This window comes from Astatotilapia calliptera, chromosome 13 (genome assembly GCF_900246225.1).
Source record: "Astatotilapia calliptera chromosome 13, fAstCal1.2, whole genome shotgun sequence".
Classification (NCBI taxonomy): Eukaryota; Metazoa; Chordata; class Actinopteri; order Cichliformes; family Cichlidae; genus Astatotilapia; species Astatotilapia calliptera.
This window is the reverse complement of record NC_039314.1, coordinates 11,906,467-11,934,403: the sequence shown is the minus strand read 5'-3', so window position 1 is coordinate 11,934,403 and position 27,937 is coordinate 11,906,467. Positions and strand designations below refer to the sequence as shown.

Here is a 27,937-nt window from a genome sequence, read left to right as displayed (position 1 = left end):
GCTCAAGCATATGGTCCCACCAATAGTGAAGGGTTTCTATAATGGTGGTAAGGAGATATCTTGAGGACAACGGAATCAATTTTAAAGACTGTTTCCGGATGGCCTAACATGAGTCAGTTTGGACATGGGAGTCTATTCATGAGCTAAAATATGATGCATCTTCATTACATCATAATCATTGTTATGAGTCATCATCAGTTATCATCACATGTGTTTACTTTTGGACCCTAAAAAGTAGTCTTCCACTGATACTCAGAGAACAAAATGTACTGTCCTGTTTGAGTAAAAATAAAACTTGGTAGTCGAATCTGTACTCTGAATAAATGTATATTTGATGTTTTTATATCATGTTTTCCTTATGTGCTCCACTGTTACACATTATGACTGACTTCCTTGGACTTTTTTGTTGTTTTGTTTGTTTATTAGAACGTTTCTTTCTTTCTTTACTGCAGTATACTCATTGTTAATTAAAGTTATGTTCCTTTTTTGTACAGAACAATCCATAATCCATCAGAAAAGCCTGTGATCATTTTTCTGCATTGATGTTTATGTTTGAATAACAAAGCAGCGAACGGGGCCTTTAGCACAAATAAGACTTTGTTCAGCTATTAATTACAACACAGCTTTTTTTTTTAGCACATTTTCATTCTTACCCTTTTTAAAGACAAACGTCTAGGTTTTTAGGATCTTTAAATATATTTCCATTGTAATTCATGACTTGAACATAAGTCCTAAATATCTAAAAAGGTACCTACTACCCAGAAATATGACTACATTTGACCAAAATTTGTCAGCCTCAGTAGCATAGCTGTTGAGTAATGGATCAAAGTCAAGCCTGAGCTTGAGGGGTATTTCTCTTCCTAGTCTGTATGGACCGTTGTCTCTATTTTTTGAGAAATTACACTTTTCAAAGTGCAGCTGTAATGAAGTGCTTCTCATTAAAAGCTGCGTTTGTGACAGTCAGTCAGTCAGGCAGGAATGCATGGAGGGCAGTAAGTGAGGTACCCCTGATAGAAGCTACTCATAGCAACTTTGGAGTAAAGGCTCATTTCATGCAAGGTTAGACACATCCGTCATTGGACATGGGTCTGGCTTTTACTACCTTTCAATGAAATTACACATGGAATGTGTCCACATATTGAAGATGGACCTGGAAACGGAATGTCTACCACTGGACTCTGTGGCTGCCGTGATCACTTTCAGTGTTAAAAATCCACCGTAGGCAGCGAATCAAAGTCGAATGTTGACAAAGGTCATGGATCCAGGGAACTTGTGCTCTCTTTGATAGTGTGCAAAGTCTTTGTTTGTAATGTGTTTTTGATGCAGTCAGTAGTCACACATTAATTAAATCAAGCATGAATATCTTTGTAAATATGCCCACTAATTAAGCTTTAAGCCCCAAAAATCAGGCTCACATGAATAGTTTGCTCTGGGTTTAAAATATAAAAACACCAGGCTATTCTTCTGGTGTAAGCATCATATGTAATAATCTGCAGAGGTTACAGTCCTGTGGTGACAAGGTCGGTGCTTCCATGTCCATAATCTGAGCAGACATTTTGTAACATTTTGACCAAATACATATTTCTCATTATTGTTTTGGCTGCTCCACGGTTGTCGTGGCTGGTTCTGCATGCAGCACTGGCTTTTCTAACAGATGTACCTCTGGAAATCTAACTGGAACAAAGGCGCTATTTTTCTTTCCATTCCAGAGTGGCCACACATATCTCGCAGTAAGATCAACTTGAGACTAGCCACTCAATCATTTCAGCTCCTTAAAGTTGAGAGGAAGGTACTTTTGCTCAAAAAAGCCTAATCTGATTCTCAACCTCTTTATTACTCACCTGATTTGTTGATAATCCCAGACGGGCAAGCAAAATGGCTGCCATTACAAAACTGATGGCACAGCATGGTAATAGAATTTGCTTGCACCTTTTTAAAGGATCCATTTTATTTTTATTTTTTTTGCACTTACTGAAAATAATTGCAGTTTTGATGCTGCATTACTGAATGGAATGCTAATTCTGCTTCTTCAGTTAGCAAATTAGGAGCTTTTAAAAATGTAAAACGCAAGAAGAGTGTGTGCATTAATTTGTCTGAGGTTTTGTGTATGGATTTGGTAAGAACTGTTGATAGATAGATAGCATTCCTTCAGTTATCAGTACTTTTATGCATTAACTATAAACCAAACATATTAAAAAAAGTAGTTAAGGTGTACATTTGCCATGGCCCTGGCCCCATGTTAAAATGTTGTAGACAGAAAAAAGCAAAATGTGGTTATCACTGATTTATTCACCAAGGACTTTGAAGCAAATAGACCTCCTTTAAGCCAAAGGAATTCCTCCACAAAAAATGTTGCCTATTTCTGGAAAGCAATCCCAGTATTTCTCATTCTGAAATTAGGCTAATAGGCACCAAAGTAGTTGTATTGCGTTTCTTGTCCAAAAATTGCATGCTTTGCCAGTGAAGCATTACATCGAGGTTATGTGCAAGAAAAACTAAGTGAACGAATCAGTCACTGCAGGGTAGCAAAGAAAGGTAACAGTGATGGATTTCTCTAAATGGCATTGTCTTTCCTTTGTTGCGGAAGCATGATGGATATCAACAATAAGTATGCTCTTTAGTCCTGACTGAGAGAGAGACATCTCATAAATCTTAAACTTAATTTTCTTTCAAGCACACATTTTAAAAGTTCTAAATACTGGACCAAACTTCAAAATAATTCTGTCTGAAATGGAAGAAATGTTTTCAAGTAATGACATGCTAAATACATCAACTGCGCTCTCTGCCTTGTAACACAGTGAAGACGCATTGTTTTGGGGTGTCTTTGACAAATGACAACAGCCTATCCCTCCAGTTATTAAAAATCTGGTTTCTCTCTCATATTCATCCTTACATGGCTACAGGCTTGAATACAATCCCAAGTAGTTCAATTATACCTTATTTCCCTGTACTTTTCTGGTGTCGTGTTTTGACATCTTGCTTCTTTTTTTTTTTAATATAAATTCGACCTCAGGCTGTCTAAACACAACATTAGGATTAACATCTTGGCTTTGTGGCATCAAAAGAGGCTCCAATCTCACGGACTTAAAACTGAGATGTCTTCTGCGCTAAATCAGCCAGCGCTAATTTGTGTACCAACAGGTTGAGCCTTTTTAATAGCTGCCTGTCCAGACTGATTTAGAAATAATCACTCAAATATCAGCCACAAAATGATGAATCTGTGACTTCGAAGAAAGACTTGTATTTAAAAATGTGTTAAAAATGTGTGTGTGTGTGTGTGTGTGTGTACTTGCGCTGTAATAATTGCCATCCAAATATCTTACTGACACCACTCTTAATGACATGCTGCAGTGCCTTTGTTGCACTGTTGATCATCAGCTGCTGATTAGGTGTGACTGGCTGCAAGGCTAATATCACCGCTGAGCTGATCAATGTTTCGCAAAGGCACATAATCAACACCATGAAAAAGTATGATAATCATCGATGATTCATGAAGCCAGCGATGTTGATTGGTATCTAAAAATGACAATACAGATTGTCACAGCCCCTGACACCATATGTCCTTTTTGATACCTGAACTGACACCAAGGTCATTATGCTTTGCACCTTTTTGTTTTTTAATCATTGCTTGCACTGAATGCTACTGTTGGAAATGGATATTCATTCAAAAAGACGCATCACTTTAAGGGCACCCAGCTAGCCCCACTGAGCCAAGCGGCAAGCGAGTTTTACTGTATGCCGTCGTGTAGATTTTAGTGTTTTCTTCCATTTGTATGAAATAATTAAAAAGCAGCGCACGCTGTTATTTTTAAAAAATTTCCCACAAAGAAGCAGGCATTCAGACTGACTAAATCAGACAGGCCTTTTATTCTGCCAAATGAGGAATTAGTTTATGATTCAAGACACTACAGGGTAGAGCATGAAACACTGTAAAGCAATAACATGTCAGAGTATCTGCAGCAGTTAGCCTTACACGGCTGAACGTTAGATGAACTGCCTGCTGTTTGTCCAATCATCAGTGTACCTGCTCATTCTTTGTACGACAAAGAGTTCACACTGTGCTTTCTACCTAATTTCAGCAAAACAGATGTGGACATGATCAAATCAGACTGAAAGACCTTTGAACAAGCTTCTAAAGCGTGTTACTTTGTGCAGTCACGGTCCTGAAGATCCCAATCAGCATCAAACGGCTGCGATGTTTGTTTCTACCTGGCGGCTTTCCCTCCTTTCATTGTACCCTCTTAATATTCGAATTTTTTATGCGAGCACAAACACAGTGTCCTTGATGCTATACTGGGTAGTGATGTTGTTTGAATCTAGCTGCCCTGATTTCTTTATTTATTTTTCTTAATCCAATCACGGAACATGTTTGTTGATGTGATTTGGTTAATGCCAACAGTCTGATGCGCGGATTAGACAACTGTCTTTTCTGTACTCAAGTGATTTACCGTATAATTAGTCATAACATTTCTAACTTTCTGTGTAACGTGATCAGATCAGATGACAGATTTCTCCCTCTGTGGCTCACTTTGAGGGAGGTCAGTCTTTCGAGGCTTTCGGCTTGGTGCTGGGATTTAGCAAAACGAGGCTACAAACTCTATTAGGAGAGATCATTTAAGCACTCCTATCAATGGCTGATGCATTGTATTGTCTAATGTACTAACATAAGTTATGTGTAAATCTGTTGTTAATGCATCACCTGCATTGCCTATTTGCGAATGATAAAATCACCTCATTAGGCTCACACTGCCATAAGTAATGCTAGATTTTAATTAAAAACAAGAGTTCAAAAACAATTTGCATGAGCTATTTACAGTATGATACATCTGCTTAAAAGAGCTGATGCAAATTCCTTTCTAATTGCAATATTTCTAGCATCACTTTTCTCGGTGTCGCTTGAAAACACTGTACTCATTGTCTCTTTGTTCCTTTATGGGAAGCAAAGAGGGCATGCATTGTAATGAATACAGCTCAGAATACATTTGTCTAAGCCTCTCAGTCTCCTGGACTTGCCCATCCAAAAATAAATCACACAAAGATGACAAAGTGTTGAGGAAACCGTGGATCAATAGCATGTTATGTCCATGACCCCCCCTCCTCTGTGGCTTTCTGATGGCTTACACATTTTTACTTTCATTTATTTTTCTTTTCTTTTTTGGGTGTGCAGGCGGGTGGGAGGGCGGGCGGGAGGGAGGGAGCTGGTCTAATGAAGTGTTAGTCTTTAAAAACAAACAAACAAACAACAACAAGAAAAAAAACAATGTGAGTTTATCTGCATGTTTGCTATGTGTCTACGCTGTGCTTTCAAGCTCAATTAATACTTCCAACTCACCCGTATAAATTCGTTGCATTGTTCTATGCCATAGAGAAAAGGACAAATTAAATACAACCTTGTGTGGTCTTTGTTTCTAGCCATGTACTGCAGTTGCTTCAAACATCCTGAAAACAGTATGTAATAAGCTTTTTGTTCTCAGAACATCATGTTTAAGCCTAGCTTTCATATGAACCTCTATTCTGTCCCATAGAATATGGAATGATCGGAGAGCATACAGTAAAAAGTCAGCGGCCAAGATCAGTTCATGACACAAAGGCCCTGCAGGAGCAAGCTGAATCTGCTAAATTTATGGCACAAACTGGTAATACAATAGTTATGTTTCTTGACTTTATTTTGTTAACTAAACTTAATTTCATCATGCATGCTCTCTCTTGTACTGCACCTTTTAAGTGGAAATGTTTTGCATTATTATTTTTCCTACTCATTCTCTATTGCTACATATGGACGAGGAAGAAAATTTCCCATTTCTCTAGGAGTATTTACTTTGAATATAGGACATAATTGGGTTTTGTGGGTCTGTTTGTTTTATTGTCACATAGTGAGTTGGCGAGTGGATTACTCATACAGTATATTCGGGGAACATTAATTAAACAGCAGTTTAAAACTACGGCCCAGATGTAGTTAATTATTTCCTCCAAGGCGTGATAAATTAAATGTCATTCGATGAAAAAACCCACCCTTTCGGCCAAATATGAAACACATACTTGGCAAAAGTTGAACTGATAGATGTTGCCCTTAGAGATAAAATGAACCTGTGTGGTTTCAGCAAGTGTAGCGAATTCAAAACTTAAATGATCTAAATTCATTATGGCTTTTACGATCCACCAGTTTTGGCATTTTTTTTTTTAAAATAAAATCAGAAAGTAGTAAAACAAGTTAGGTACAAATCCAAGCAAAATCTTTATTTTGCTTTCATTATTTTTTAAGTATCTTTTGCTTTAATGTAGCTAGACAACATTTGTTTTTAGTGGGTGGGTTTAGTTGTAGCTATTATTAAGTTTTTGGTTTTTTTATTTTAAGTTTTGGGAAATGTTTTATTTTTTTCATGTGTTGTTTCGTTTAAATTGCTGTCATTGTTTAAAAACTCCTTTCCTTTCATTGTCATTTTAATTTATGACGCACTGTACATGCATTCGCACCACTACTAACATATACTCATTAACATCTCTTCATTTTCCCCACGCTGTAGGTACGTTGTTTCCCTGTCGAGTTGCATCCGCTGTGCTTTTCTGTTTTCTCATTCTCACACAATTTACTCTCCCTGTACTGCCTCATTTAACAAATTGATCCACCTCTCAGTCTATTTTATGATCTACAAAATTAAGGGCAGGGTTAAGACCCCTATTTGGCTGAATCTATGTGTCCTTGTTACAACATGCTGTGAAACTACTTTAAATTCTGATATGATTTGATGACTTTCAATGACATAAATGTATTCAGAGCTGAAATTGAAAATATTTCGCTTTGTATTGAATTATCCCTCCAATGCATAAAGCCTCAAAGAAAATGAATTCTTCACCTGGATTTTAACATAATCGTAGAGCAATTATTCGGTGACTACACTCATGTGGGAATTTTATTGTCCACTCACTTGTCACCAAATTATTTATTCTTTTTCTTTCATTCTGGCTATCGTGGCTTTGGAAATCACCCCACTGCCTCATCATACTATGCAGCTTTATTTAGCATCTCATGGCTTTTTTGGGGTACCTTTTGTACCATTAAAATTGAAAGGCTCAATGCGGTTTCTTCCTTTTTATCCTTTAAGTTAACTCAGACATCTCCAAGTTAATGTAACAGCTATGGTCCTTTACCTCGCTAATCTGCTATACTTTCTGCTACGTATGATGATTTAATGATGATAAGTCTGCACGCGGAGTTAAGCAACTGCAAATTCTCCCTATAGATTTAAAGGCCTAGCCCATAAAGACAGACTCACATTCACATCCTGTGGCTTAAATACCACAGATTACACGTCCTTCTGGGCATCCACAATTTAAATTTAAGTGTACGGAAAACCTTCTGCTTTGAGCCACTCATGAAAATGGCTGTGATCTGCTGAATAAAATCAGCTAACTTTCTCATTTTCCTCCATCCCTGCGAGTTAACAACTTGAGCTAGATTAAAAAAGATTTTTTTTTTTGAAGCCATTGTCTAAAACACAGAATTTGCTCCAATGTTGTCAAGGAAACTAGATAGTTTGCTGCAGTGCAAGGAAATCCACATTTAAGACCCCTTTCTGAACTAACACCCATTAAATTCCATTTTTATTTTCTCAGATGTTGTCTTTTCTTGCATGCCACCATGAAATTTTGTTTTTGCTTATAGCGAATTTACTTTTTTAAAACATAATATTGAGTTCCACTGAAATGCATGACCTTTTTTTTTTTTCAATGAATTGAAAGCAATAGATGTAACCCTAGTGTCTACTGTTCATTTTTTCCAACCATAGCTGTACCTTTTCTGTGATCTTTGCATGAATTTGGTGTAAAAAGGCAGATTAATATACAAATTACTCCTACACTGGAGAGCCATTTGTTAATGCTACTACTCCCAGTGATTGCAGCCACAAAAACACTTTTATGCTGCCTGCAAATGGAATCACGAGTCAAAAGAATTAAGCTGCCAATTCAGTATTCATCAAAGATCACATAAAGGTAGAATAGACTGTATGCTAAATTTCTTCTTTAGGACCTGACCTCACCCCACCCCGACGTTACTCATGTTGGCTCCTCCCTCTTTTACTCAAACCTGCCCACATTGCCCCACCCCGCCCAGTATAAGCGGTATAAGCCCCAGGACCATACTACTGCATTTAACTAGTGTCACCCTTCTCCCACACAGGTGAATCAGGTGCAGAGGAGTGGTCCCAGTGGAGCTCATGCTCTGTAACATGCGGTCAAGGGTCGCAGGTGCGAACAAGAACATGTGTCTCACCATACGGAACACACTGCAGCGGCCCTTTAAGAGAATCAAGGGTTTGCAATAACACTGCCCCTTGTCCAGGTAGTGTTAGCCGCAGATTCTTGAATATTAATGTTTTGCACCTTTGTTGTTGATATGGGAGGAAATGTGTTGTTCTGTTTTAACAAATTTCTGAATGTGTCTATATTTCCAAATGTATGCAGTAATAATATAATGAATCTAATGCTTTGTTTCTTTGATGTTATTTTGTGAATGTTGTTTTTCTTTTTTCATTATCATTTTGAGTTTTCCATTTCATATAACTGTGAATCAATTCATCAGCATTGAAATGGTTTAATGACATGTGGATCCACATGGAGCCCGGGGAGCTGTAGATACTGATATATCGTCAGCTTCATTTTCTTGAAGGTCAACTGTGCATTTTAAAATAGCTTTCTTCAAACACCCTTTAAGGCATTTCTTCCTCAATCCATGATGGCATGGCAGATGAGTCACTAGCACTCAGGTATCAGCATCAGATTCTTTGCTGGCTGGTGATTGCAGCATGAAAATGTTTGTCAGAATGAATCTGGTAGAACAGCGTGTCACAAGTAACCCCTGTCAATTTTTATTTTTTTCTCCCTCTTTTTTTACTCCCACAAATAAGTTGATTTAGCTTTCGGGTTTAGTCAAAGTATCTGATGGCGATCATAAACACAGTGCATCCGAGACCGCAAACTCCTAAGTAATTATGGCCGATCAAAAACACTGCAAGCTGCATCCTCTGACATTCTGATTAGTGATGTATTATATCCTATTTTAGATAGAGTCTGTCTAAGTGGGAAGTTGGTGGTTTTCAAAAGGGTCATTCCTTTAGTACGCGTCAACACTGAGAGACAGAAAGAGAATGAGTCATCATTATAAAAGAGCATCATTTCAGCCCTGATGTGACTCTTCAATGCCCAGTATTATTCAGTTCAGAAAGCATAAACCCTGCTGAATTATCACTGTGGTTCCAAAACTTTTTTCAAATAACAATGGAGAAAATCACCATAGAACTGTGCCTTGACACTTAGGGGAAAGTAAAGCAATTAGAAATTTACATTTTTAAAAGAGCAACAAGATAGAGATTCTAATTTGCTTTTCTAATTTTCACTTGTTTAATGAGTTTTTAGTTCAGACCGTATCAATGCACTCCTGCTGTGTTGTTAAATTGCTCTGACTATAATACTTGAAAGATGACGGATTTGCTGTTCTCTTACTTATACTTGAAATCTACCACTAGGATCAAAGAAGTTGTTTTACCAGGTCATCCTTAAAATACTTACATAGCACTAACTATACTTAGTTACCGTAGCAAACTGCTACAAAGAACTCCAGCCTGGCATGGGGCCACATGAAACACAGAGTATACATCTAATATTCTGTAAGGCAGACATATCGATTAGCTTTCTTTGCTCTCTGTGCTATGCCAAGCTTAGAAGAACACCTCCAAAATACATTATGCCTAAAGACACATCACTTCCAGTCAAAAGAAACCTTACCTTATAGTTGCCATGACTGAAAACAGCAACATCGTCTGTGAACGGCGTCCTGAGCGCTGCATCTTGGGATCAAGCATGCTGTTAGAAATCCTGGGCCTACATAAGTTGTGATGCCATACACAACATGATGGAATATGCCAAAATACAGCAACACATCTGCTGTATGAAATATCCCCTGGGTTGTAAAATGCTAGTCCTTTCACAAGCCAAGCAACAAAAACCCATGGCATTTTTCTGTTGAATCTTATTCGCTTTATTCTTAGTAGCACAGTCTACAGGAATTCTGATATCTGACATTTCTTCAGTTCAGGGTTTTCTACAGCACTAACATTCAGTGCATATTTAAGGTTACTGTTAGATTCTTAAACTGTAGCACACAATAAGATATTCATCAGAATAACATTTTTCCTTACATATAAGATAAAACCAGGAGGAAAGTACATATGTCTAAAATCTGATTCCATCCTGAATAAAAGTTGGCATCCTCTGTTTTTTGTAAACACTAATATTATTTCACCATCAGACATTTCACAATGTGAGGTTTGGTAAAATCATAAAGAGCTATACCTTTGACATTAAACCCCTCTGGCTTTCTGTTACTTAAGTTCAGTTAGCCGGCAAGCTTTGCAATGTAAATCCACAGGAAGGCTCTTTGATGCCATCCCTTTGAACACAAGAAGGAAGCATAAACTGTGCTACCTATCTGCATTGCTATGAAGTGTCACCCAAGGTAACAGGTTTATCTTCTTTTTTTTCCTTTTTTGTGTTGTCAATTTTTTTTTAGGAAGGATTATATTCTAAGTAAAGCTAGCTACATCATCAGGTCGGGGTTAATAATTTAAAGTTAGGTTGTTTAATGCCGCTCATACACTCCATAGCTGTCGCTAGCTGCTAGGTTTCCTGGTTTGGTTTGCAGGATATATTCACCTATGTTTAGCATGGGCACTGAGGACAATTACAATGGAATAAAAAATGAAGTGTGTAAAAATAGAAAAATAAGTGGAGAATAAGTAAAACACAGGTCAAAAACCTACACTTTAGAATCAGTACAAATATGTCAAGATTTTACATGCATGATAATGTATAAAATCTTGTTTAGACATTTTGGTTGACAGGTCTTTTTCTATGAAAAAACCCTCTGAATTTAACTGAATTACAGTGTGACAGATGCAAATCTACTCCACTACAGAAGCATTGATTGGGTTATCTGAAGCTACTTCAAACCACTCTGTATCAAAAGAGAAGGCACTCAGAAACAAAATAATAAATACTGTATGGTGACTACAGTTGGGTAAAAGGAGCTAGCTAGCAAGTTAAAAAGGTTAAACTTCACTGGAAAGCAATGAGAAGGCCACCCAAATCCCAGCTTACCTCAAATTAATGAAAACATTCTTGGCAAATGCAGTTGCTTTGTCCATCATCTTGTAGTGGTCCAGGAATTTCACCTCTAGCAGACCAATAGCATTGCTCATGGACATCCCTGTAAATCATGGCTGCAGTTCAGAGAAAAAGTACACAAAGGGACAGAATCCTATTCCATCTTTGCTAGCTGTGGTGACTGCAAGCTTTGAACTCGAATATTTCAAAGTAAAGGCTTCAGTCACCATGGGCCACTTAGCTAAGAGCATCAAAGTAGCGCCTAGAGGCACGGGCCGGGACAGACGGTAGCTTGCCTCATGGCGGACCATAGGCTTGATCCCAAGATCCAACTACTCTACAACTGATCCCGAGATCTAAAAATTTGTACTGCGGGGACTTTAAGCTTCTGCACAAGCTGTGGACAGCGACCCTTCTGAAGAGGATTTATCAAGCCCCAGCGGCCACTGTACAGCAGTCAGACATACATTACTAAGGTCTTAAGTCCTGTTTGTAGTCAAAAGATGATAAGACCACCCGATATGCTGTGTTTACAACAAACCTCTATTAATTGTGCGCATGCTAATTTGCAAGTGCAAGACATGAGAAATTCCTCCCACACTTCTGAAAATGTAGAGCCTAATCACGGCCACAGCACCGTCCAGCTACTGCAGGTTTCTGTTTAACATTTGCTTATTTAAAACATTGGAAGACACACTGAAGCTGAACGCTCATTTTCAATAGCCATCAGAGCTCACCAGAGCCTATACTGCAATGTCATATAGTATTATTTTTTAATATTATGATTTACTTTTGAAAGTGGCCACCTTTCCATTTCTCTCATGCAGAAAATAATCAAGTTAGGTAAGGGTGATATATTAGAGCATAAATATAAGTTTGAAGATTTATAGATAAAAACAGACATTGACTTTTTGGTAACAAACACAGTTTCAGTATTTTCTGGGTTTTATGCAATGCACTTAAAGTTAATGCTGGGCCTTAACTCTGTCAGTAAATGTACTTCAGTGCTGGCATCAAGCTGCCAACAGTTGCATCAGAAACTAATATCAGGGTTAAACTTTTACATTTTGAAAGCAGTGTGTTCATCACTCCATATCTCTGTGTACATTTAGGAGCACTGCCAAGACAAGACAGGAGGTGTCTTACTTCTGTCTGCCTCTCAGATTTCCACATTTCCCTCTCCAAAGTAAAACTATGAGCCAATAGCAAATATTCTCCGCAGTTTTATGAAGACTCACCATCTGTCAACTAGAACCCAGTTAAGCTTACACACAAACCAAGATGCCAGAGGAATGCTGCCTTTTGCCAGCTATTGTTTTAAATTAATTGAAAAAAAAAGCAATTATAGTTTAAAAGTTGCACTTTTGTCAAGAAACATTGTGTTACATTAGAAATATCTATATTTAGAAGCATGTTTCAGTGGAATAAATGATCTGAATAGATAGATCGGAGGGTATTAGAGCATTCGTTTATGTCAAACTCACGGTTGACGTTGAATGCTAGATAGATAATCTCACTGATGTTGGCTTTAATGAGCAGCGGTGACAAAATGTTGTTCAAAAACAACATGCCACAGATTTATAATTCAAAAGGAAACAACATAACCTCCGCAACATCATAATGTTCAATACATTTTCCTTTTTTTAATTTATCCGTCTTTCCTGATATGTAGTCTAAATATTGCACACTTACTCTGAGGACTGGAAGCAGGCTATAGATTGTCTGTTTTGTGCATTACCATGATCAGTATGTTAGTGCAATGACAGCTGTCCAGAACCATTGTCAGCCCACATTATCTTGAAGGTCCCCTGCTATTAGATTCTCAGTCAACCAAGAAGATTCAACAGACTGTGACATTGTTAGACCTGCTGTTCCTGATGGTTACCTTGGTTTAGATAGTCTGGACTCTTATTGTTGGTGTTCTGCACGTCGAAACTCCCTTGTCAGAGATTGACATTTTTATTGTGTTCTACCTGTGCTACTGTATGGCGCGTTGTTAGAGGAGCAGCATTTGCTGTTATTGTGATAAATGTTTGGAGGAGACTGCAGCTTATGGCTGAGCTAGAGAATAGCCCCCACAATGTCTGTGTGCTCTGTGTTTTACTTACATTACTCTGTTGCTAATTCTTTTGATTGATTTTGTTTCATTTATGGCTCAGCGCAGTTCGGTGAGGCCTTTGTTTATGCTGTATCAGAGACAGAGACATTGATTAGGCCTGACGCCTTTTCTGTGCCCGCAGTACACGGTGTGTGGGAGGAGTGGTCACCGTGGAGCCTGTGCTCATTCACATGTGGCAGAGGTCACCGCACTAGGACTAGGATGTGCTCTCCTCCCCAGCATGGAGGCAGGGCTTGTGATGGACCTGAGACCCAGACTAAACTTTGCAACATAGCCCTTTGCCCAGGTATCATCTGTCTGCTCGCTTAATCTGTTAGAAATCATTTTATTAACAGTTATGAGTAAAGCATGGACTCGTTTAAAAGATCAGTTCTGTAAAATGCAATACACCTCACATATATTAGTCAGTGCAATATTTTAAAGGTAAGTAAAAAAAGAAAAGGGAATGGATGCAGACTCTGAGCTTACACAATAAAGCGGTTTAGGTAACCCTGTTGAGAAGGAATACTGTAATACTGACGTCAAAATCACTTACTCGCAGTTGCCTGTGAATGGTAAGCAGATTAGTGATGATGAGTTTCTCCACACAGTAAATGTTAGCTTTGCTGTCCTAGCAGACTCAGTGAAAACAACTCAATTTCAGATGCTTTCCCTCTTCCCTGACAAGAAGGTAGCGGCACTGTGTGCTTTGAACCTCTTAATAATATGAATCTTAATATGAAGCTACTCTTCCAATATCTGTTTTTTTTTATGTCTTATTCTCTTTTGTCTCTGACTTTATTGGGAAATTCTAGTTGAAAAAACAAACAAAAAACAAAGCAGACACCCGACTGAAAGTCTGAGTCTTCAAATTTGACAAGTTGCCCTGTAAATTTTTGCATTTCACATAACATCTGTTTTATTGGCTTTCAGTATGAGAGAGAATAGTGATCTGAATATTTCCTCCCATTTCTGTCTGCCCTCCTTTTCCCTTCACTTGGGACATGCTTGTTGGGTTGTGGTTGGTGCCTCAGTGGACGGACAGTGGCAGGAGTGGAGCTCTTGGAGCGATTGCTCGGTGACCTGTGCCAATGGCACACAGCAGAGGACCAGGCAGTGCTCAGCAGCCGCCCATGGGGGATCTGAGTGTCGCGGTCACTGGGCAGAAAGCAGAGAGTGCCATAATCCTGACTGCACAGGTAAAAAATCCTGAGCCTCTTAATTCCATATCCGCTTTGATGTCTAAATTTGAAAACAACGATTCTAAACAGGGAAGAGAGAGAGAGACAAAAAAAAAAGCCAGCCCGTCCCATATTGTCATCATCATTATTACAGTCATTACCATGTAGCACAATCTATCGCCTTTAACTGAGCTATCTTACTCTCCCTGATGCGTACAGAGAAGCCCTGTAGCAAGAATCAAATCGGCATTGTAAGAATCAAGAGTAATGTTCAAGACCGTGCTCTATCAATTGGATTTGAAAAATCCAGTTAGATATACTGTATGCCTTTCACATAATTCTGGGTTAGCAGCCCGAACTGTCTGTCAACATCATAGATGCATTAGAGGCTCAAAGATGTCTGCTTAGAGGTCTCAATCAGGCTTTGAATTGTCTGATCATGTGAAGGGTCTGAGCACTCTCATAATCTCCTGATGCAAATGTAGCTGCAAAAACAGCTAGGTTTCTAGTCTGTAGCTCGCCGATATGTGTGTGTGGAGCATGGTTTCCTCTTTAGTTTTCAAAGTCATTACAAATGTTGTTTCAATAATCAGCCAGCCCTGTGGTCTGCCGGACCCCTAAAACAGAGGCAAATGCTTGCGAATGCGTATTTTTAATTTGTGCTTATGATAATGAAGAAGGTGATGCTGTTGTTTGCCGTTACAGTGAGAGAATGCATTATACAGTTTATTCATTTAATGAGGCCTATCTATTTAGCAAGTCCTACTTGTTTCCAAGGTGAGAGATCAATCATTAGTGAGAAACACAGCCACTATTTAACAAGTCAGCACAATGTCCATTAGTGCTGGAGGCACTGCTTTGACAAAGAGTTCAAGGCAAAAGCATCATTTTTTCTTTTTAGAACTAGCTAAATGCATGTTTGGTTAGTTCCTAGAAATTATGGTATTTTTTTAATGTAACTGAATAGATTAAAGTCTTTAAAAAAAGCCTAATAACTACAATAAATGCCTGTGCAGGTTTTTGAATCAATGCTATGTGTTTTCAAATGAAAACAATTTCTTCAGAACTGCTGGAACAATGAGCTCTTTGAAACACATGAGCATGCATCTGTTTGAAGAATCAGCTGCTTCATGTGCAGGCAAAGAAATCACTATTCACTGGGATTTGATCAATGTCTTGCAGATAGTTTCAGCCAACAGGTCATCGTGGTTTTTCCTGGTTTTTCTTGCTTCCAGTAGCAATCCCGACAGAGGTTAGTTGTAGGACATGATAAATGCCCGTATAAGTGAAGAAGGGGTAAGTGGAGGTTAGAATGAGCGGTGTGTGTTTCCTGCTCACACGGTGTTGTACCTTTCCATTCAGAAGGGCGTGTGATTTACTACATTGCTGAAGGGGAGCATCTGTTTTTTTGTCTAACGCAGAGTTTAACAGTGTTCATTACAAGGGCATAAATCGTACCTCTGGGTTTGGAAACGTCAGCATAAATGTGTGTGTGTGTGTGTGTGTGGTTTTATTTGTTTTTTTAATATCGTCAAAACGATGTGAATAATCATTTTCTTTAGCCATAAAATACACACACCCCTGATTATTACAGGTGATATTGTTCATTTGTGAAATACTGCCAAGAAATTACGTTTTCAAACTAAAAGCATGAGTAGCAAAATATATAAATGTAATCAAAAGCTAAAGATATCACACACTAAATAAAGACATTTTTATAGCTGTTTCTTTTTAGTTGATCTTCTGCTGTTTTTTTTTTTAAGTAGTTGTTGTATTTGTAATAGTGTCGGTTTCTAACTAGAAATGATTCCATTTTAGCTAATGGCCAGTGGAATCCTTGGGGTCCGTGGAGTGGCTGCTCAAAGTCTTGCGACGGTGGATGGCAGAGGCGTGCTCGGGTGTGTCAGGGGGCAGCGGTGACTGGGCAACAGTGTGATGGGAGCGGAGAAGAAGTCAGAAAGTGCAGTGACCAGCGGTGTCCAGGTGAGTCAGAGCATAATAAGACTTAAGTCTGAGTGGCCACAGAGAAGCTGAATGAAAGTGAGGAGATAATTATCTCTGTGCACTGACTGACATGTCTTGTTATAAGAGATCAGTTAAAACTGAGTCTGAAGAGGGGGTGCAGATTAGCAGAGGTGGATGACTGAAATAAATGAAGAAATTGAAATCATGGTGACGGACATACCGAGAAATTGAAGTATCATCAAAGCTTAAAGTACGGTTTTCAAAATAATCTCCTTTGAAGTAGAGTCTTAAACATGAAGTCACGTAATACTTCTATTCTCTGAAGTAAAGGAAGCAGTGTTCCACAAAAACGTTAAAAACGTTTTTTCCATTATTATAATTAAGAAGTACCTTCCCTCATAAAGACTGAGGCATGTGAAGAGGGTAAATTTTATTATAATCCATAAATGCATTCTCAGACTCTCTGAAACTATACAGCTTTGATCTCCTATATTTCCATACCTCTTAATATGCAGCATGAAGAAATTGTTGCATCATATTGGAAAGACTAAAAAGCTTTTAGCATTGATGTAGTAATGTTTGTATCACTTTGCACTCCAGCACCTTATGAAATTTGTCCTGAGGACTATGCAGTGTCAATGGTGTGGAGACGAACCCCTTCAGGAGAACTCGCCTTCAATAGATGTCCCCCTAATGCCACAGGTGAGGACAGAAGCTACATCATATATTTGTGTATTTTCTTTTTTTTAAATATGAGACTTAGTTGTGTTGCTTTATAGCAACAATGTTCCTGGTTTGAACCGCTTGTGGAGTTTGCACGGTCTCCTTTGGCTCTGTGTACCCTGACTTCTACTCACAGTCCAAAGACATGCATGTTAGGTGAGCTGGTGTTTCTAAATTGGCTGTAGGTGTGAATGAGAGAGTGTGTGGTTGTCTGACTTGGCATTGGCCTGTTCAGGGCATGCTTCTCGCTCAAAGTTAGCCAAGTAAGGCTCCCCTGGATAAGTGGTTAAGAAAATGGATGGATGTAGTAAATGGTGAAAATAAAAGCCGAGTTGCCTCAGGTCTTCTTTCAGTTTGACACTGAACATTTCATTGTTGGCAGCAGTTCCAACACTAGTAAACAAGCTTTAATCTGTGATGTTAGATCTCCTTTTTGATTTCACAGGGAAAATATTGTGGGATTTATAGAATTTAGGTTCATTTTGTGATGATATTGCCACCCACCTCGGCATGGTCAGGAAGTCAAACGCACGGCAAACTCGGGTTGCCTGGAGCAATGTGCATTGATTTGACTTGCAAACAAGTGGCAGTGCAAATTCAAGCAAGCGAACTAATGAAAAAATAATTATTAAACTGTAAGCACTACTGGCAAATGAATGGAACTTGTCTGCAGAGACACAACCCTTGATTTACTTATTTTTTCCACTCAAATTTTCTGGAAATTTAAGATAGCAATCCTGCATGACAAAAAGGTGCAAAAAGACAGACGAAATTACAAATTTTATATTGTACAAATAAGCATTTTACTAAAAAAAAAAAAAAAAGAATACACTGCAATAAAGCTTCTGCTGTAATCACTTTGAATGACATTTTGTAATTAGATGTTCATTTTATTATCACTAGTTTAATTGTCCTTATAGAATGAAGCTTTATTGGTAAGTGTACTCATCTTGTTAAAATCCTATTACTTATCCTCATTCCCCCAAGGGAAAAAAACATATTGGATTCCATCCAATTTAAAATAACAAGACAAGACTTTTCATACATGTATCAGCGCAATTTTGCCACTTCATAAGGTGCAATGCTTGCTGGCCCTAAATGTCGAAGTTCGCCTGCACACTCTCCGGATAGTTGATAAAAGCTCTTCTTTCCATTTCCACATGCGGTGATGTAATTTATGACTGCACCGTCAATACACTGCCTGTGCACTGGATGGGGAAAAAAACGTGATTCTGAGGGCATTGTTAAAGAAAAGCACACTGATGTCTGTTTTCAGACAATAAGCAGAGGCTTTAATGCGTGCATGGAGAGGAGAGCAATTGAAGTTCTGTAACAGATTGAGACTAACTCTGAGCTATTGAAAAGAAGAAAAAGGAGGGGGAAGCTGGGAGAGGATAAAAAAGGGATGCGGCCTCTGATAAATCTGCTGTGATACAGGTTACCTTTGCTCTTGCTGAAGGTCAGTTTGCTAACAGCAGACAGACATCGGCGCAGTGGAGGGCTGTCGTGTGTAGAAAGTTGCATGTGGGTTTGACACAGTAAGCTGTTGCAAAATGCAAAACAGTCTGGCGTTCCTAAAATTACATTTCGTCCCCGACCATAAAATGGCTAACTTGCAAACTAGATGTAGTAGCAAACACACTGTCATTCACAGATGGCTCACCTGCGGCAAAGTTACGCAGAGTAAGATTTAGTAGCATGACATTAGCTTTCTGGCTTGACATTAGTTTTATGGCTAATAACTGTTTGGCACCACTAAGCTATTTCCAGCTTGCGGTGAGGGATTGTGTGTATGTGTGTGTGTGTGTTTATTTGTGTGATGTTGGAAATGCGACACCTTTCTGACCTTTACTAAGAATTTCATTTACACCAAGCGTTGTCTTTATGTGCTAAGTTCGGGTCAGACAAGGCGAGGCTCTATATTCTGCTTTAATGAGCTTTCTTATATTCGCGTGAGCTGCGACACAGAAGATTAATTCAGACCACGTGTTATTTTCTTACATGCAGCTAATTTGGATGCAGTTTCAGATGTGAGCACGCTGTCGCTGCTGCCTGTACTAGGTCAGCACTCTGGGCTGAGTTCTTTGTAACTGCCAGTGTTGGTGGACTTCAAGTTCAAGTCTTCAAGTTCAAGATGTGCTATTGGTACCGTATGTGCAGTACATCTTGAACCCAAAGTGATGTTATCAGGGATGCTATTTCACTTTGCCAAAGAACTGGGTTATACTATAACAGTCTCATAATAAAAAGGTAAAAATCCAGCTAGCAGACATATTTCATGTTTAAGTATAGTGCATCCTCCCTGTCAAAGCTGGCACAGAGGACTGGGAAAAAGATGGTGATAGACAATAGGTCAGGGCAGGTCAAGTTTATCTCTAAAGCCATTAATCACAGTTCTAGAGTCAGCAGGTTTCGGGGAGCATACATTAAGAAACCATAAATGAAAACAACTCTTCAAAGCCTTTGCCCTGGAATTAGATCAAGGTCAGACTCAAACCTTTAGTGAATTTCCTCACTGATAGTCTCATCCTTCCTGGACAGCCTGATACGAAATGGCAGAGGTAAACAAAGATGAAATATTGATCAGAGAAGGTAACTGAAATGTCTGAAGTGGGCAACACGAATGCAGTGTGACGGCACGGGTGAAACATCCGAATGTGTTAGGGGGCTTCAGCACCTACTCACCCATAGCGCCTGTCGTCATCAAGGTCATCACAGAAAGAGCGCTGGGTGCAGGGGCGTCCGCACCGACTTGGTCATCGGCGATGACAACTGCCACCGGAGGCAAGAATGGGGGGAAAAGCGAGACACGTATGGCACATGAATTTGTTCGCAGTGTAGCAGCCAAGCAAAAAATGTCCCCAAACTGGTAAACATGCGAGCTACATTTACATCTACTTTTAGATGCAGAGTGTGCTGAAGCACAATGAAAACTGTAAGATTTTGAGCTTCCATTGCCCATTTATCATAGTCTGGTCCTTCATTAAATAAAGGTGTATGGTTTAATTTGTTTCAGAACAAAAGCAATTTAACAATTAGGTACAACAACAAGGTATTGTTAATGACACAAGATCAGCTACAGCATTAAAGCCATCTGCCAAATCTTGTATAGGTCCACCTCGTGCTAGAAAAACAGCTCTGACCCAGTGACGTTTGCACACAGAACCCTGGAAGCATCATTTAGTGCACGTGATACCGGCAGTAGATCTTTTGAGTACCATGGGTTACTTATTAGGCTTGTTTAGGCTTGTTCCCAAGCATATTCAGGGCGAGTGGGAGGCCGGGCCAGTGCCTTGGGCTCTTTGTTGTGAGCAGATTTTGCAGTACAGCGTTGAGCATTGTCCTGCCGAGGAAGGCAGCTGATGCCGGGGAGTGCCGTTGCCACGGGGGTGTGTGCTTGGCCTGAAACAACGTTTAGATAGGTTGTAGCGTCAAAGGAACACCCACATGAATGCCAGGACCCTAAGTTTCCAAGCAAAACATTGCATTTGTATGAATGGATCGGCGTTATTTGCTAAACCTGCCAGTGGCTGCTCGGTGCAATAAATCCTTTGAGTTTGATTTATATGCCGTTTCTATTCCCGCTAAGACCTGAAGGTACTAGTTACTTTGGCGGAAGATGTTTTGCATTCAAAAGTTCATGTACTGTTATTTATGTGCCCGTGTAATGAGAGCCCCAAATCTCAATTATCAATTAAAGTTCAAGTCATCCAACTGAAAGTGGGAGCAATTAAAGCAGCAACACCACAGGCTATTAAACAAACTCTTCACAGGTTAATGCAGAGAAAATTATCCAGCCGTCTCCAGCAAATAAATTAGACACCACCCTTCACTGGGGAAGGTATTCATTTTTTTATTTGTTAGTTCTACCTTTTCATAATATTAATGGCAGCCATTTCAATCCAAGACGTTTTACTTGTCATATATTCCAGAAACATTTTTTTTAAAGAATGTAAGGGATTTTTTTGTTCTTTTTCACCACCGGATGGTAACCACAGAAATGTTGTTCAAAGCCTCTTTTTAACATTGTCTCGTTTCCAACTCCTCAGCTGGTAAACACTGTTTTAGTATTCCGTCTCGGTGAGGATCACTTGAATAAAAATTCTCTTTTAATGGCACCCAAGTCGAGAGCGCTGTCAAACCAGACAGCGACAGGTCAGCGCCTCAGTGGAGTGCAGCCTTGGTTTTGATCAAGCACATCTCCACTGACCTATATTTCATACTCAACTTACTCCACGTACATCACTGATGATGCAAGGACAGATGACAGATTGGGGCAGAATTACAGCGAAGGCCTCGAGTTTGTGTCTCTAACCCTATTTGATCCCACTAGCAACCCGTTTCAAAGCCAAGGCAGATTGATATCTAATTATATATCTGTACAATATAAACTTCATTTAAAAATAGATCAGTTTGGGAGAAATTCAGTTCACAAAACTGGCAAAAGAAAGACTTACAAATGAATCAGTGTCTATCTCTCAACACTGACCATTCATTAAGCTTCTTTTACTCTTGTTTTGCTGTTTGCATACGGTGGCTTCAGGAGTGCATCTTTCCTGAGCAAGTAAGGTGTGCTTATGGACATATTTATATAAAGTGCAAGTCTGCTATTAGGTTTTATTTTTGCACACTTATAAACCACAATCGAGAGCTCCCCTTTTTCAAACTTAAAATTAGGTTATTTAAATAAAAGATGAGCTCCAGTGCAGGGATTTTACATTAAAATGATTTTGGCCTTGGGTAATTTGTGTCTTTGAGGACTGCTGAAATCACATTAAAATTGCAACATCATACAGTATATTAATAATATAAACACAGGCTACCGGTGACCAAAACATTACCTCTCTTGCTGTTTAACTCCTGCTTCGTGTCTATACGTGGACAAAATTCACATCACTGAGCAACCTCAATGCTTATCAATTTCAAGCAGTTCTTGAATTTGACCTCTTCTTATTGCTCTGTGCCTTTTTGGCAATTCCCACTCAAAGAACCCAACCTTTCTCAGCTTACAGTGACCTTTTGGAATGTCAGAGCCAAAACACTGAAGTGAATGCCTAATTTCTAGGTCTCAAACCATCATAAAACAGACTTTTTACTATCTTTTTGATAAAAATTCAGAGCGAGCATTCTTTTGATTGCTGGCATCCTTAACAGTAGATAGAGTGGTAGAGATTGTGAAGCAAAACTCTAAACCACCCAGGTGAAACCCGCTTTGAGGGACACAAAGGCTCAGCCCAGTGTAAAGCACTGGGCCTCTCCTGCTGCCCCCTGGGTTGTCTCATGGTGATGCATGGTTGCTCCCGGCACACAGCGAGCGTGCACTCTCGGCTTCAGTGGATATCACCAAGTAGTAGCTGTGGAGAAGGTGGGCGTGTGTGTGTGTGTGTGTGTGGGGGGGGGGGGGGTGTTTGTGATTTCTCTTTGTCTGTGTGTGTTAGTGTGCGAAAGTCAGAGAGAGAGCACGGAGGAGAACAAGAGATAGTGAAGGTTTTATGTGAAGCCCGGATGCCAGGGGAAATGTTTTGTGCTGTGGGAGTTTTCCTCAGGATGTCAAGCACCTGTTTTGGAGCGGTGGGGTGATGTGTGAAGTGCACTCCACCAGGTCGACAGCTGGGAAGGTGTGATGTTGGACCCCTATGTAGGCCGTGTGGGTGGATATTGGGTAGTTCTGCTATTTCAGGATTACTGTTTAAATGCCTGACAGCTATCACAGCTGAGTTGCTGCATGTTTGAATAAGCGACTACAAGTTGTATTAGCCGGGCACGCAGAGCATATATTAAAAGGCACGGGACTGTGTCGTTTGGCATAATATTAAACCATTTCTGTTCAAATACTGTAATACTTTCCTTCCATAAACCTTTCTTTATTGCCTTCTCTAACGAGCGGGTTACATCAAATTTTGATGGTGAATGACGGACAAAGAGGAAAAGATAAGACTCTCATTAAAAGTATTAATATTATTCTCTTTCCTTTTTGTCTCTCTCCCCTCCTCTCATATCCAACTAATCCCACTCTACCCCTTCAATCTGCCTTTCTTTGCCCCACCGTTGGTCTTAACTCCACCTACCCCCCCACCTCTTCTGCGCCTGCTCATCTTCTCATCCCTCCCTCGCCAATCCTCCTCTCCAAATCTGTCGCTGTCTCCTTCCTCCTCTACAGGCACCACTAGTCGACGCTGCTCTTTGGATCACCGCGGTATGGCCTTCTGGGAGCAGCCCAGCTATGCTCGATGCATAACAAATGAATTCAGATACTTGCAGCAATCAGTAGGTGCAAAGTCAGCTCCCTCTCACAGCCTCTGTTTCCAATGCACCATAAATTACCTCCCCAGTGTCCCCCTCCCAATTCTCATCACAATGTAGCCAAAAAGATTAACCACTTCCAATAGAGGAGCAAATTTAAGCACACATTTTTTTCCTTTTTTCCCTCCCTGATGTCCTTCAGCTGCTGAATTTAGAGTTCCAGGCATGTTCTCGTCTGTGTTTCTAAATAAATTACAATATTGATGATATCGCGGTTACAATATATGTTGCTCCTCGGTTACTCGTCACTTGCACTTTGCTATGTTTTGGTAAATAGGATCCACTGCAACAACTTGCAATATTTTGTTCATTTAAAATAAGACTTGCAGCATGAAGAAAAAAGTAAATAAGTAAATAAATAAATAACAGTTAGGGAAACTCAGTGAAACGGTATTTTCAGTTTAATAGAATCATATCTTTCCCTCAAGAGAACCTTTTGTGAATTCTCTCTTTTTTTCTTTTCTTTTGTCGTCTGATGAGACTTTTTAATCACACAAAAAGCAGTTTTCATTGAAGCCCGAGTGCATTTTATTGCACCATTTCGAGTACTTTTGCTTTAGTAGGTTTGCCTTCAGCCTGAAAACACAGAAGCGCTTCCACTAGAATAGGTAATTTTGGTAACCCTCCATCACTGTTAAAAATAAAATAATTCAGAAGAGCTGAGATAGCACATATAGCGCTGCACCTGTGAACGTGTATTTATGGACGTAAACCCTGTGCAATGATGTGAGATGTCATTTCACTCTGCAATTTCTGCCTAAATGTGTGTCTTCTGCTCCAGTTAACTCTTTTATTCGTATTGGCTCATTTCAAAACATCCGCGAGGCAGAATACATTTCAGGCCTGGCGTAGATATAAGTGTCACATAAAGGGCCTTAGAGAGTAGAGTCTTTCTTCCTGATTTTTTGCACCCCATTTAATCTAAATGTGTAGCTTAGCGTGTATCTTGCGAACTCAACAGAGGACACCGATGCCCCAAGTTCTGTCCTCTCCTGTTTTTGGAGGTTCAGGGGCACCTTGCCAAGGGCCAGAGGATGCTGGCGGGGGATGGGATGTCCCAGGTCACAAAAAACCTGCTGGATCTCACCCAGAGGAGGAACTTCTATGCTGGTGACCTCCTGTCTTCAGTAGAGATCCTTCGCAATGTGACAGAGACCTTCAAGAGAGCCAGCTATGAGCCGTCATCCGATGACGTGCAAGTAAGTGGACGCTGGCTTCATTTGAACATGTGGACATGAATCTTTGTGAAGTATGCAAGGATGCCATGCCGTTACTTAGGTAACATAAATGTTTTATCATTTTGGGTACCAGAGCTATAATGTGTAATGTGAGAAAAATGAATTCTATTGTGTGTGAAATAGCACAAACACCCAGGGCTCTATTGTATCAGGAGATCTACTCCACATCCTAAGCTGTTTCATCTCATCATGTTGGGCTTGACTGCAGTCTTGATCCTCTTTATGTCAATAGGATGATGGAGATTATAGCAAAAGCCCCACCTCCATCACCAATAAGACAATTTATGCTCCCAGGGCTGTGCCAATTTCAAAGCCACCCTTCACAGGCCTCTTTATTCTGTCCAGCATGCATACATGTTAGGTTTTTATATATATATATGTGGTTGTTTTGCTGCGTGTGCATGTGTGAATGGTTGTGCTATATATGTGTGCAATTTTTTTTTGCTAATTGAGAATAAAATAATTGTTATTATGTGATGCCAAAAGCATACTGTAACAGCATACTACTGTAGTTTATTCGTGAGGTTTCAGGTTTTGTCTGTGTTTGTTACTTGTGGATAAAGTCATGAGTAACAGCTCCAGGAAATTAGAAAAATGCGAGACTTGTCCATCAGCTCTTTGCTGTATAGAAATAGTAATAATTTCTCCTTTATTAGCAGGAAAGTTCAGTTATTTAAATACCAGCCACACAGTTCTCTGCTTACTGATAAGCTCAGTCAGATATTAAATCTGAAATATAGCCGTAGTGTTTGTCATTGTGCTGTTTTCTAGGTTTCAGGTAACTCAAAGCACATAAAGAAAGGCAAAAACAAACAAGCTGTCCTACTTAGGTGATTACAAAACTCTGATCTAATTCAATTAAAAAAAAGAAAAATTCAACTCAATTAATCATGCACCTCCGAAGTGTGGTGATATTTGGACTACAAACTGTCAGAGATGCTCTTTTCTTTAGTTTTCTGTTGGTTTAGTCCACTTTTATCAACAGTTTCCTCTTGATGTAAGGCGCATGGTCCTTTTAATATTCTGCAAAACCCCAAATGTTTTGTCCATGGATGGATACAAAGATGCCATTCATCCGTTTTCCTACCGTAGAAAACCTATGAAATGAGGAAAATGTCCTATCTCTGGTTATTAGGAGCGTGTGTGGGCAGACAGGAGAGCAGTCAGCCAGCCCAACCCCTCCGTGTGTCTCTGCGCTAATGCAGTGTTAAAGTGGGCACATTACCACCAGAGGGAGCATAAGCATTCAAGTAGAAAACAAGATAGCCTGTGTCAAGAGAGAGAGCCACTCCCTCAGGCATATTGTAGACCAAACGAAATAACAAGGCTAAAGATCAGACAGGGGTCCTATTACGACTGCAGGCATGCACCCCAAGCAGTCCCGCTCTCCAGTGCTGAAGAAGACAATCCACACAGCTGCTCAAACATTCCCTTTCATCTTTTTTTTTTCTGATTGCAGCTTGTGCTTTTCTCCTGTAGCATTAAGTGTTTGCTGCAAGCTGCAGGAGGTCCAAGGTGTGTTGCTGTCAGAGCTCAAGCACAAATTCCATCATTTCTCCTATCGTTTACCATCACGGTTTCAGTGGCAGATTTCCTGGTGCTATTGAGCCCTGCGGGAGAAAATCATTATGCCCCTACAGAAATCTCTTATTTTTCGCTATCGTAAATGTTAGTATATTATCCATAACAGTAGGTTTTTGGAGTGCATGGTGTTTATGTCATGATTTGAGAAAAGCGTCTAGCTGCAGTGCCTGTTATGCTGGTGTGTGGGAGTGTTATGCATTTTCCCTTTCATCATCTCCACAGAACTTCTTTCAAATCATCAGCAACCTCCTGGAGGAGGAAAATAAGGAGAAATGGGAAGACGCGCAAAAGGTAAGCATGTGGCAGTACACCTAGTAAATAATTCAGGTTGCTGCATGAACACTGTTTGCCTCAAACTTCGACTCAAAGCTTGTTTGCAGTTTCTCCATCTGAATAGCACAGATTAAGGCAAGTCAGGTGGATTTAGGATTATGTTACACTTACACATATGGTAGTGAGGTAATTTAGCAGGTGTGACATCTGGCCTCATTTAGAAAAAAACTAGTTCCTCCGAGCTCCACTTGGTGGCAGCAGCACCGCCATAGACATTGTCCAACCATCAACACTGCAGGACTCATTCCTTCTGCATTGTTTCACCCAGCTGATGCCGATGAAAGCAACCAGTGTGATTAGGACCTTACTCAGGTCAGTTTTACCATAAAAAAATGAACATTTCAGCAGCAGTCTCCCCTCTTGATATTTATCATATAGTAAAGGTGGATGGCGAAAAATTGTTTCAATATCCTTTAGAAATTGAGAAGCAACATACTGCAACACAGCGGCAATGGTGTGTATGTCAAAATTTAAGTGCCGAAAAGTACCCATTCACAAGACTTGTTTATTCACGAAGATTGGATTCTAGCATCGTCCTGGTTTAGACACATCTCTCAGTTTGAGAGGTGGCAGGTCTTGTTTTCAAAACCGCCACTGGTGTCTGAGACAGCCTGAACCCTGAAATCACACACATCCAGACTCTGACAGAGATGCCATCTGTGATGACTGCGAGTCTGCAAAGGGCATCTGCTCTGTTGTCACCTTCACAGGTAAATTGGGTGTCACCTGCACTGACACATGAGTGAGGTGATGCCTTAAAATGACTTTTTTGTCTTACTTTCTCCACACCTGACTTCAGCTGATGCTATAAGGGGACACAGGCAGTTCAAATATTGCTCAGAGTGCCAGTCCTGGCTGTCTACACAAGGAGTAATTAGGTGTTTACTTACTGGAGCTTTAATTTGGCAGGGCCCCTAAAGGGATGATGTCGGTGAGAGAAGCTCACAAACTAGCAATTTCATCAGCGAGTATGCGTAAGAGATAAGGACAGACAGATCCGAGGAAGTATAGATAAATAAATATAATAAATATATTGTCTCCATGATTTAACACCCAGAAGAAATGTGCGACACTGTTAAATATTCCCGCAGTTATTAATGTGCATGTCTGAGATGTGCTGCTTTAGTTACATCATTATAAAAAGTGAACATGGCCAAGCTGCATCGCCTTATACAGTTTTTCTCACTTGTTGGGTTTCTTGCATTAATGAGTGTTCTCGGCTCAGCTTCCACAGCACCCACACACCAAAAACACGTACATGAAACACCTCACTATTGGGCTTAACTGGCTGTAAAGTTGGCTTTTTGCACTGATCACTATATATTCACCTCCTGCCTCTGTTACCATGGCAA

General features: G+C 39.8%; 1 protein-coding gene across 9 annotated transcripts in view; it reads left to right on the top strand.

Annotated features, from left to right (window-relative positions):
• The window catches only part of adgrb3 (adhesion G protein-coupled receptor B3), a 116,490-nt gene that overhangs the window by 47,046 nt on the left and 41,507 nt on the right, over nucleotides 1-27,937 (top strand). For 4 of the 9 annotated variants that reach the window (XM_026190431.1, XM_026190429.1, XM_026190427.1 and 1 more), the window contains exons 3-11: nucleotides 5,526-5,636; nucleotides 8,180-8,341; nucleotides 13,401-13,565; nucleotides 14,293-14,457; nucleotides 16,258-16,422; nucleotides 17,005-17,106; nucleotides 23,288-23,394; nucleotides 24,432-24,629; nucleotides 26,475-26,543. In XM_026190431.1, the coding sequence (XP_026046216.1) occupies nucleotides 5,526-5,636; nucleotides 8,180-8,341; nucleotides 13,401-13,565; nucleotides 14,293-14,457; nucleotides 16,258-16,422; nucleotides 17,005-17,106; nucleotides 23,288-23,394; nucleotides 24,432-24,629; nucleotides 26,475-26,543 (1,244 nt within the window). The remainder of the gene's footprint in view (nucleotides 1-5,525; nucleotides 5,637-8,179; nucleotides 8,342-13,400; nucleotides 13,566-14,292; nucleotides 14,458-16,257; nucleotides 16,423-17,004; nucleotides 17,107-23,287; nucleotides 23,395-24,431; nucleotides 24,630-26,474; nucleotides 26,544-27,937) is intronic. The other 5 variants (XM_026190428.1, XM_026190425.1, XM_026190426.1 and 2 more) reach the window with 4 other exon arrangements.